The following is a 12401-nucleotide window of genomic DNA, read 5'->3' as shown; positions in this document are numbered from 1 at the left end:
AGCTCTCTGCCCTCATAATGGCCAGAGCAGTCAAACCCATCTTGCTGCGGCAGCAAGTGAGGAGGTTCTATTCTTGCTATTTCCTGATTCCAAGATCTGAGAGACTTGAACCGATTTCTAAAAAGAGAAAATTTCAAAATGGTCTCTCTGGGCACCTGATTCACCTCCTGCAAAGAGGGGACTGGCTTTGCTCCCTCGATCTCAAGGATGCATATTCCCATATTGAGATCTTCCCCAACCACAGGAAGTATATTTGGTTTGTTGTGGGCGAGAGGCATTGCTCTAACTAACTTAGTAGTACATGCATTAGATAGCCGATTTTATCTGATAAATACTTATATTGCCAAGCCAAAAGACTTCAATGCTTGACAACGGGAAACGAATGGATGAGGCGGCAGGTAGACTCATCGGTAGAGGATGTTAAATGCTATACTGACTGGGAAAGTTGCAGAGCTTGAAAACCAAATGGCTGAAAGGAGGCCAAAACTGATGATCTAGAAAATCGTTCGAGACATAATAATCTGCATCTAGTTGGAATCTGAGCATTGCTGATGAGGATCTGATTGATTTATGTGAAAATTGGCTGTTGCAGGAGTTAAAGTAACTGAGTTGCAGCATAAAACAAATTTTGCAAGCATTCCACCAATAGAGGGAGTTATACCTGAAGGGCAACAAAGTGCTCCTTTTCCAGGATTTTTCCCCTTCAGTTTCCAGCAAGCTCTGAGAATTTGCTCCAGTATGTACAGAACGTGTGTTTTGTGCTAAGATATCTGGCAAAACAAGCTCTCATCAAAAACCTAATCCACCTCAACCATCAAATTGTTGAAAATATTCTTTAGAAATATTTTAGACCTTCATAATAGGCGTCATCAAGGTGATATATTCTCTCATTGAACCAGACTTCTGGTTTGACGCCATGGTACCTTTTTGAAAATATTCAATGAAATTGCACCCTGAAGAACCAATTTTGGTTCGAAACACAGACCCATGTCAGGCTTGAAGGAGATGGGCGCTCAGTGAGACTACTGTTCAACAATGGCTTTCCTTTGATGCGACTGAGTTCATATGAGATAAGTGCTAATTTGTTTCCTTGTGGATATGAATGGTTTTAATTGCATAATAAATTATTAAAAAAAAAAAAGGGAGTATCACAATTGGGACACCTGTAAGTCAGACTTGGGATATTTGTGCTAGCCCGATGATTAGATATAAGGCAGAAAAATGTATGGATGTTTAAATACATCACCTTGATGATGCCTAGTATGAAGGTCTAAAATATTTCTAAGAATATTTTCAACAATTTGATGGTTGAGGTGGATTAGGTTGATATTATTTAACATCCATTCACTTTGAATTCATTTTCAGGGTTATATTTTGATAGCAAAGCTTAAACTTTGGTATGATGGCCACACACAAATATTAGAGACTCAGTGAAGATATTTTTGAAGCATCCTCCAGCTGCATAAGATGGCGGACTTATCCCGAGCAAGCTCATGCTCTGTATACATAAATCGACCAGCAGGGAACGTCTAATTGCATTATGTGTGTTACCTTTGCAGTGTTTTGTTTAAGCACAAGTTGTACACATAAAAAACAAGCTTTTACTGAAAGAAAATATCTGCTGCCCAAAAGTCTCTACAATGCTTTGGTCACTAATTTGCGCTTTCTATAACTAGAGATACCACCCCCAGCCACCAAAAAGCCCTGGTGAGGAAAAGGCCCATGATGTGGCCTGGTGCCAACCAATACTAAAGATTTACACTCAAAGATGCCAGTTCCAAACAAGCCAGGCCTGTCTTCTCTACAGAGTTCCTGTGCTGGCTAGATGGAAAAAGACTGCTGGCCCATCATGTCCACCCATCCTGTCTACAGAGTTCCTGTGCCGGCTTGCTGATGTGGATAGTCTACCTGAGTTGTCCCGCTGCTTACTTGTAATGCCCTCCTTTAAATTCTGCCCATTGTCCTGCCTCCTAGATGCAGTCTCCAGTCACAGTCCTTCTGCTAGTGACTTCTCATCTCATCCTACTGCTGCCTCCATGCTTGGTCCTGTTGCCTGCTACTTGAACACTGATGCAATGGCCTTTAGGCTATTCCATTTGAGAGCACTCTTTCAACATGAACTGTCTGGGGCTTCTCTTGCCACAATATAGTTGTGCTGGCATCAGTTCTAACATTAGAACTGTACTGTAGGTATTGGGTTGCCTCTTCCATTTTCTAGGTTCCTTGCAGTAATCATGATTTTGCAAACGGATAAGTTCTTAATACTGTACATGACATTGTCATTTAACAATGTAGGTACATGTCTACACAAAATGTGATGGTCATTTCAGTTACAATGTCATGTGTTTGATATCTTGTGGATAACATGTGGATAAAGGTGAACCAGTAGATGTAGTGTATTTGGATTTTCAGAAGGCATTTGACAAAGTCCCTCATGAGAGGCTTCTAAGAAAACTAAAAAGTCATGGGATAGGAGGTGATGTCCTTTTGTGGATTACAAACTGGTTAAAAGACAGGAAACAGTAGGAAAAGTGGAAAAGGGTAGACAGTGGAGTGCCTCAGGGATCTGTACTTGGACCAGTATATATATATGAGAGGTTTTGAATGAGTAGATGTGAATCAGTTATTTACACTTTCAAATAATAGAAGGACTAGGGGGCATGCCATGAAGTTAGCAAGTAGCACATTGAAGACTAATCGGAGAAAATTCTTTTTCACTCAACGCACAATTAAACTCTGGAATTTGTTGCCAGTGGATGTGGTTAGTGCAGTTAGTGTAGCTGGGTTGAAAAAAAGGTTTGGATAAGTTCTTGGAGGAGAAATCCATTAACTGCTATTAATCAAGTTTACTTAGGAATAGCCACTGCTATTAATTGCATCAGTAGCATGGGATCTTCTTAGTGTTTGGGTAATTGCCAGGTTCAGCCTCTGTTGGAAATAGGATGCTGGGCTTGATGGACCCTTGGTCTGACCCAGCATGGCAATTTATGTTCTTATGTCCTTACCTTTGATTCTGGTGATTACAAACGTGTTTAATAAAATGGTCACATTGGTTGAGACTTTTCATTCTGTGGGTTTTTTTTGTCTTAAGGTTTCACTAGGTTAAAGGTTTGGGACCATTATGACCTTGCATGCTAGAGTGCCATTGGCATTTCCAACTAGGCACATTTCTCACATGCAAGACTATATAGCCTAGGCCATAAAAATGAAAACTTATTGTATGCTCCCAAAGAAGACAGCAAAAGCAAAACAGGAAACTCCTTACTGTGGAGTTTCGCAAGTGGCTCATATTACCTTCTCCAGAGAGCATAGTCTTAGGTAACTCTTGGGAACATGGGCATGTATATGAGATGGGCACTATCTTGCTAGTGTAAACTTCCATATGCTGTCCAGTGGAAGAACTGTAGAAATGCTTGGCTAAAGGTGCTGTAGCAATGTCTTCACTCTGTTGGTGGCCAATAAGTTGTATAGCTATGGTAATGTCATAGTGCAGCTATAACCATTGGCCTCTTCCATAGTGAAGATAAACAACAAAAAAATTTGTGGGCACACAATAAACACATTGCAGGTGTACGTGTATATTGTGCAATGACATGCTAGGGACACACGATTTGCCCCTAGCGCGTCTTTAACGCGCCCACTAATTTATATACTGCACTAGGCGCCCAGGGGCTGTGGATGTGTATTAGGAAAAGGGGCGTTCAACATGAGCACCTGTTTTACCGTGTACTTTTATTGCATTGGCCCTTGTATGCTTGCATTGCACAGGAGAAGCTAGGGTTATTTGGCCTTGGAAGACAGATACTAGGAGCAAGGTGTGGTTTACTTTGGCAGCGCAGCTGTAAGGCCACTGATAAGCTCCCTGACCACTACATTTCCCAATCAGCTGGCACTTTGCCTCATAAGTATCTAGGCCTCTGCGCCACAGTGGGTAAGCTACATTGTGGGAGTTGTCAAGATGTGCTAATTTACAGCACACTACATGCAGATATCACTCCATGGTGAGACCGCACCTTGAATACTGTGTACAAGTCTGGTCGCCGCATCTCAAAAAAAGATATAATTGCGATGGAGAAGGTTCAGAGAAGGGCGACCAAAATGATAAAGGGAATGGAACAGCTCCCCTATGAGGAAAGACTAAAGAGGTTAGGACTTTTCAGCTTGGAGAAGAGACGGCTGAGAGAGGATATGATAGAGGTGTTTAAAATCATGAGAGATCTAGAATGGGTAGATGTGAATCGGTTATTTACTCTTTCGGATAATAGAAAGACTAGGGGGCACTCCATGAAGTTAGCATGGGGCACATTTAAAACTAATCAGAGAAAGTTTTTTTTCACTCAACGCACAATTAAAGTCTGGAATTTGTTGCCAGAAGATGTGGTTAGTGCAGTTAGTATAGCTGTGTTTAAAATAGGATTGGATAAGTTCTTGGAGGAAAGGCCATTACCTGCTATTAATTAAGTTGACTTAGATAATAACCACTGCTATTACTAGCAACAGTAACATGGAATAGACTTAGTTTTTGGGTACTTGCCAGGTTCTTATGGCCTGGATTGGCCACTGTTGGAAACAGGATGCTGGGCTTGATGGACCCTTGGTCTGATCTAGTATGGCATGTTCTTATGTTCATTCATTTGGATATCTGAGCCAATGCTCTTACCCCCCCTTTTCAGCTGAACAAATAAGCAGTTTGAGGGAAAGGTGGACTGTTAGATAATGCATGAGGCCATTGTCTCCCCACCTACACATTAGCATACCTGAAGCATGCTACCTAAAGAGTGGAAGCACAGGATTGCTTGTAGCTAATGTGTGCTGAGTGCACACACAGTGCTGTTTGCATTGGTGTGGTAAAGATGAAACCTACAAGCCCTTCTTCGCCCCCAGGTACAGAATCATACACAGCATATCAGTCACCAGACACACACATCTATTAGGACACTGTTTACAGATTTTCTCCTGCACTTTGGTTACCTACCAAGACCTAAAATAGCTGTTCCTGGCCTGTTTCACCATCAACCATCAATGATGTCTGTGCCAAGCTTGTCCTTATCTGCTAATGAGATAGTCAGAGTCATTAATAGTAATAGAAGCTTGTCTACACCAGGCAGTCATCTGTTGGAAACATATGCTCATTGAATCTTTGTTATGGACATGGTCATCTCCAGGCCTCAGATCACAAAAATAGCATATATTTCTACAAAACAATACTGAAAGTGCAGAAGACAGCACGCCTACCCCAAATTACCTCAGGGAGCAGTTAGGCTATACATTTTGCACAGTGGCAGGCTTCAGAAAGAGGCAATCAGCTGACAACACCTTCTCTTGCCTTCATGCTCTACACAGAGCTGATGATTGAGAGTGTATCAGCACACCTGCCTTAGTCTTAATATCCACAACATCTAGAATGTACTAACACCACAGGAGACATCCTATAGGACAGGAACTCTTATGTTGGCTACAAGTCATGGCAGCCATGTGGGAAAGTAAGGGCCTCATACCTGAAAACATCTGAAAAGTCACGCCTCTGCCTGGAAGATGACTAACCTAATAGCATGTCTCCCTTGGGAGTCCTCAGTCGATGTGCTTTAAGGCTGGCCCCCATCTAGGATAGGCACTGTATTGGATACTAGCTATCAGGAACAAACAACTCTGCAGATTTTGCATGTACCTCCATAAAGTAGGGCACTATAACTTACCCTAAGCTGGACAGGCAAGGATCCTTGTGACATGTCAAGGTAGGTTAATATCTTCTTACAAACATTTTCTGATGTCACATATTGGTGTATTGTCTTCATCACAAAATAAACTATAATCTAGACATTGATCAGGCGATAACCTCATTATGTGTTCCTCCAGCATCCCTAGCAAAGTGGTGCAGGGATGAAAGATGCACTCCTTGTACCGGCTACATGGCCGCCAGTGTGGCAAGCCCAGGCGTGGGCCTGCATGCTCCACCAGCAGGGCTTGCAAGTGTGGCTCTGGTGCACTTACTTCCCTAGGAGGCGTTTGAACCTCCCTTGCCTATTGTTGAGCAGCCTGAAGCAGCCAGCATCCCACTACTAGTGCACATCCCCCTAATGCTGTAGCTTTAAGAAAGCAGGGAAGGTAAGAAAAGGTGTTTTTATTGGCCCACCAGGGCTGTGTAGATGTGTCTCTCCAAAGCGTCTTATCATTGCGTGTGATTTTTACTCTATCTGCAATAATGGCCGCTGTCGCACAATAAAAACTTTTGTCCAGGCTACCGCAAATAGGTGTTACTTCCAATGTTAAATCCAGCGTTATGCATTATTTTTTTATGAAATGCGATATTCCTCATTTGCATATATTCTAGCTTTTGCATACTCATATTTATATACTAACGCACTGGGTTATAAACATTGCACATCTATCGCACATTAGATCCCATTTATCGCATGCCTAGGCCCTAACGCAGCTTGATGAATGACCCTAATAGTGCGGTTAAAAAGAGGACTGGAAACGTTCTTGTTGGAAAAATCTTTAAATGATTATTAGCCATGGAGACTTGGGAAATTAGTGCTTATCACTTGGAGTGAGATACAAGGAACAGATCAACTATTGGAGATCTGCCGGGTACTTGTGACCCAGACTGGCTGCTGAAAGAGACCAATGTTTGATTCAGAATGTCACTACTTATGATGATTACCACCTTCTTTCTTTTGGAAACACACTCCAAAATGTGCTTACCTCTCTCAAGCAAGGGAGCAAAATCATTTGCCTTTTCATGGAATACTCTGTTTGCATCCTCTGGCTTCATTGATACTTCTTTGGTCTGAATGAGCAAAAAGCCTTTCACAATCATCTATAAGAAATATACAATAGAACCATACTGGCATTAGACATACATTTACTTTGACTGGCATAAAAGCAAATTCACTTATAAACTGTTTTCTCCATAGACAGTAGGATGAACATGTGTAATGTCAACTGATGGTGCCAAATAGAACCTTCTCTCTTAGCTCATAGATCTTTAACTCTGCTGAGCATGTGCAAGAGTTCCCATGCAGGCACTGCCTCGTGAGCCCCCTCAGTTGATTTTAAAGCTAGGGAGTTGACTCTCCAGGGAGGCAGGCAGGTATTTGACATTGCTAATTCATCTTGTTCTCTATGAATTAGCAATGACACATGGGGAGTCCCAAGCTGAGGGCTGCAATGGAGTATTGTTTGAATAAGCAATAAAGGATCCCACTATGGAGAGTATACTACTGGGTCAACAGGCTATGCAAAACTGCTTCTTCAAATATACTGTTGCTCTTTGATCAATTGTCCAGATAGTAATGGAACATAAAATTTGTTCACGGATGACCAAGTTACAGCTTTGCAAATATCTTGCAGAAAAATCGTGGAAACTGTTATAAAGAATAAAATCACAAAACATTTAGATAGAACACAGCCAACATAGATTTACCAATGGACGTGTTGCCTCACAAATCTCCTACATTTTTTGAAGGGGTGAATAAACACGTGGACAAAGGTGAACCGGTAGACGTGGTGTATTCAGATTTTCAGAAGGCGTTCGACAAAGTCCCGTATGAGACGTTTCTAAAAAAACTAAAAAGTCATGGGATAGAAGGTGATGTCCTTTTGTGGATTGCAAATTGGTTAAAAGACAGGAAACAGAGTAGGATTACATGGTCAGTTTTCACAGTAGAAAAAGGTAAACAGTGGAGTGCCTCAGGGATCTGTACTTAGACCAGTGCTTTTTAATATTTATAAATGATCTGCAAAGGGGTACAACGCGTGAGGTGATCAAATTTGCGGATAACACAATATTATGCAGAGTAGTTAAATCTGAAGCAGATTGTGATGAATTGCAGTAGGACCTTGCGAGACTGGAAGACTGGGCTTCCAAATGGCATTTGAAGTTTAATGTGGACAAGTGCAAAGTGATGCATATAGGGAAAAATAACCCTTGCTGTAGTTACAAATGTTATGTTCTGTCTTAGGAGTTACTACCCAGCATAGAGATCTAGGCATCATAGTGGATAATACATTGAAATAGTCAGCCCAGTGTGCTGTGGCGATCAAAAAAGCAAACAATGCTAGGAATTATTAGGAAGGTAATGGAAAATAAAATGGAGGACGTTAATGCCGCACCTTGAATACTGTGTGCAGTTCTGTACACTGCATCTCAAAAAGGATATAGCTGCACTGGAGAAAGTGCAAAGGGCAACCAAAAATGATAAGGGACATAGAATGGCTGCCCTATGAGGAAAAGCTAAAGAAGTTAGGGCTGTTCAGTTTGGAGAACAGACAACTGAGGGGGGATATGATAGAAGTCTAACACTGAAATTAGAGATGCTAAAATTAGCTTATACAGAAAGGAAAAAGCCTGGAGGAAACATAAAACACAGGAATTACTAACACTGCATAAAAAACATCTAACCATTTATAAAAAATTGATTAATAAAACAAAAAAGGAATTACAGTAACAAAATTATTAATTATGCTCATAACCCAAAAACACTTTTTCAGATCCTTCCTCAGCAAACAATGAGAGCGATAAAGAACTAGTCAAATGTTGGCCTTTTTTTTAAAAACAAAATTGAAAAATTAACAAGACAGCTTGACAATATACCGTGTCAAGAAATTAAATTAATATCAAAACACACACTTTGGTCTACTTTCGAGGAAGTATCAACAAATGAGGTTGAAATTTGAATTAATAAATTAAATCCTGCTAACATCCCAATGACAATTCCAATATTGGTTTTAAAACAAATTTCTACCCTGATAGCACCTTTTATAACTGATATTATTAAATCCTTAGATGAAGGTATTCTCCCAGACCAACTAAAGCAAGCTATAATCAAGCCAATACTAAAAAAAACAAAAAACAACCCTTGATCCAACAGTGTTAAACAATCATCATCCAATCTTTCATTTATTGCTAGATTAGTAGAGAAAGTTGTACTTAAACAACTAATGGAACACATTGAAAACAATGACGTGTTATATCCGACGCAATTCGGTTTTTGTAAACATTTCAGCACGGAAACACTTTTACTTTCTCTTTCAGAGAGTTTTAAAAGGCTTTGACAACAGTCAACGTTATTTATTAGTGCTGCTGGATTTGTCAGCAGCATTTGATACAGTTAATCATAGCATCCTCATCAAAAGACTCTCAGAAATTGGACTTAAGGATAAACACTACACTGGTTTTCCTCTTATCTCAATCGTTCATGCCAGGTATACATTAATACCTTTTGTGATATTATTTCTCTAGAAACAGGAGTCCCCCCAAGGATCATCACTTTCCGCTACACTTTTCAAATATCTACATGTTGCCACTATGTCACTTATTATCTGGTTTACAGCTTAATTACTACATATCCGCAGATGACATTCAGAACATTATCCCAGTAAATGATTCATTAGATAAAACATTCCAAATCACTATCATGTACCTAAATATTATAAAACAGCTACTAAAACAAATGAAGCTCAGTTTAAATATTGAGAAAAAACTGAAATGCTACTTGAACTTAAAATTTGACCTACTGATCAATGTAAAATTTTTGTCCTAGAAAACTCTACTATTACATTAGGGAGTAAACTATGGGATTTAGGTATTTGGCTCAGTCTTAAAAAAAACACATCTCTATGAAAATACAGGAAGGGTACTATAAACTTCTAATACTGCGACACCTAAAACCTCTTTTGAACCATAATGAATTTAGAACAGTTCTTCAATCCTTAATATTCACCAATATAGACTACTGTAATTCATTATTTCTCAGTCTCCCCCCCAAACATCAATTCATCCACTACAAATACTTCAGAATTCCGCTGCAAGAATCCTCACAGGAGTTAAAAGAAGATCACATAACTCCTTGTCTTGATTGCCCTTCATTGGTTGCCGGTTGAGTATAGAATTAAACACAAAACATTATGTTTAATACACTTAGCAATTTATGCTGATTACGTTGATTGGATGAACGCAGTTATTCGTATCCATAACTCCACAACGAAACTTGCGTTCAGCTAATAAAGGTCCACTTACTATTCCGTCTGTTGCATCTGCTAAATTTACATCTGTCAGAGAAAGAGCTGTTTCATTAGCTGGACCAAAATTGTGGAACACCTTACCTGTTGAGCTCAGGCTCCTGAAGGATTTGAAATTCTTTAAAAAAGCATTGAATGGAGACCGGTGACGTCACCCGATAAGATGGCCGCCTAAGACCTCGGCTCCCCCCTCCTCCGCCGCTAATCTGCCTCCATCGCGGTCCCCTCCGGTCCAGGACACTCGAATTTTGCCGATTCCAGGTCCCGAGTTGCTAAGGATGGCTACCCCCCGGAAAAAACCCGACCTCAACCGTTTCTCGTTTGCAGCAGCGAGCACAGCTGCGGCGCTCGGGGAAGGAGATAAAATGGTGCCGGTCCCGGAGAATGCAGCGGAGACGGAGCCTGCTGAGGCGTTGCTAGACACAGAGATTCCTTCCAGGTACGAATTCCGGACCTGGTTTCAAGAATTGAGGGGGGACATGGCCCGTTTTCGCCAAGAACTTGGCGATATGATAGAGGGAACTAAAAAGGATGTTCGGGAGCTGGAGAGGCGCGCAGATGAAACAGAACAAGGCCTGCAGGAGACGCAAACAGAGCTAGACTCCGTGCGGGAAGAGCTGGGGCAGCTTAAGGACTCACATGAGGAGCTGCAATCCCATGTCGAAGATTTGGAGAATAGAACCAGGAGGGTGAACCTCCGATTTAGAGGGGTCCCGGACGGAGAGGAATTTCGTGATAGCTCCCAGGTGGTGCAGGACATTTGTGCATATTTGCTGGACCCGGAGGGCACCAGAGAGAAGCCACGGGAAGTGGTTCTAGAACGGGCTCACAGCGCTTATGGCAATCCAAAGAATAACCAAACCAGGGATATAATTGCCTGCTTCCACAGCTTCCTGGTTAAGGAGGCGGTGGCTCGTGCAGCGAGAGATTTGGGTACTATCACATGGAAGGGCTGTAAAATTGAGGTGTTCCAGGACCTGGCTATTTCAACTATCAGGAAACGGCGTGCCTTTCGAGATGTTATCAGTATCCTCCGCTCCCACAATATCAAGTACAGATGGCTCTTTCCGTTCGGCCTTCTCTTCACTGTCAATGGAGTCCCTTCACGAGTGCAGCGAGTTATGGAAGCAGAGGACATTCTACGGGCGGCCGGTTTACCAGCATCTGACCCGGAGGGACTTAGAGAAACTTCGGCAGCGAGTACTAATCGGAGAAGCGACAGGCCCAGGTGGAAGCAAGTGGATAATGGCGGTAAACGGCTGCGTCGCAGATCCGGGGGTCCATCGGGACTAGAAGAACCAGGCTGAGCTCACAGGGGACTGTGTTCAGGTTTTTATATCAGCTTGACTGACCTTTGCTGAACTGAGTCTAATTAGGAGTCCTATGGCAAGCTGAACTAGTGGGTTTCACTGGCTTTACACGAGGTTTAATATCAAGTTCTGGATGTTACCGTTCATGTTTTACACCCATGGTTTTTTCTTTTTGTGTAAGGGGCATTAGGATATCTGTGTTATCTATGGAGAGGAGGGGGGACCATACTTTGGTCAAGCGGTGGCGTCAGGTCTCCCATGGAGGAGTTCCACTCGAGGCTGAGTGGCGAGCAGTTGGGAGGGGATGGGGGGGGGGGGGAAGGGGGTGGTCTACTATGTGTGGGGCACTGGGTTCGGTACATGTCCTTCACATGTCTGACGGGGGAGGCATAGCACTGTATCACTACGCATAACCATGAGGCCCTTAAAATTGCTCTCTATTAATGTGAAGGGCCTTAATTCACCTAACAAACGACAGATGTTTCTGCGAGATATGGCCCACCATCAGGAGGATATTATCTTTTGCCAAGAAACACACCTTAGAAAACGATATGCCCCGTCTACTGGCTTCAAAAGGGTACCCACAAGTTTTCCACGCGGCAGCCACACCTCAATATAAATATAATGGGGTTGGGATTCTGTTCGCAAGCTCTGTAGTGGCAGACATTGTATCTGAGATCCGGGATGTAGAGGGTCGATATGTTTTGGTGAAAGCCAAAATTAATGAGGAACTGTATACCTTTTTAAGTGTGTATGCTCCCAATGTTGAACAGTCTGGGTTTCTTACTAAACTATCGACTATTATCAGTGAGTGGACGGAAGGTCGTCTAATAGTGGGGGGTGATTTTAATATCACGAGATATCCCTATCTTGATAATTCTCATAGTGGTTGTGTTGGGGGGAAAGTGGCAAGGCAGTCCCTTAAACACCTCATTGAAGATCGGGGGCTCACGGATATATGGCGCTTGCGTAATCCCACAGCGAGGAACTATACGTTCTTTTCTCACCCACATAAGTCCTACTCTAGGATTGATTACTTTCTGATTGATAAGGACACAGTTGGAAAGG

The 12401-nt window shown here is 42.0% G+C and overlaps 1 protein-coding gene across 3 annotated transcripts in view; it reads right to left on the bottom strand.

The window, feature by feature from the left end:
- The window catches only part of RP2 (RP2 activator of ARL3 GTPase), a 97593-nt gene that overhangs the window by 45898 nt on the left and 39294 nt on the right, over positions 1 to 12401 (bottom strand). For all 3 annotated transcript variants that reach the window (XM_029603063.1, XM_029603062.1, XM_029603064.1), the window contains exon 3: positions 6706 to 6820. In XM_029603063.1, coding sequence (XP_029458923.1) covers positions 6706 to 6820 — 115 coding nt within the window. The remainder of the gene's footprint in view (positions 1 to 6705; positions 6821 to 12401) is intronic.

This window comes from Rhinatrema bivittatum, chromosome 5 (assembly GCF_901001135.1).
Source record: "Rhinatrema bivittatum chromosome 5, aRhiBiv1.1, whole genome shotgun sequence".
NCBI lineage: Eukaryota > Metazoa > Chordata > Amphibia > Gymnophiona > Rhinatrematidae > Rhinatrema > Rhinatrema bivittatum.
The sequence above is the reverse complement of the archived record's forward strand: the minus strand, read 5'-3'. Positions and strand labels throughout refer to the sequence as shown.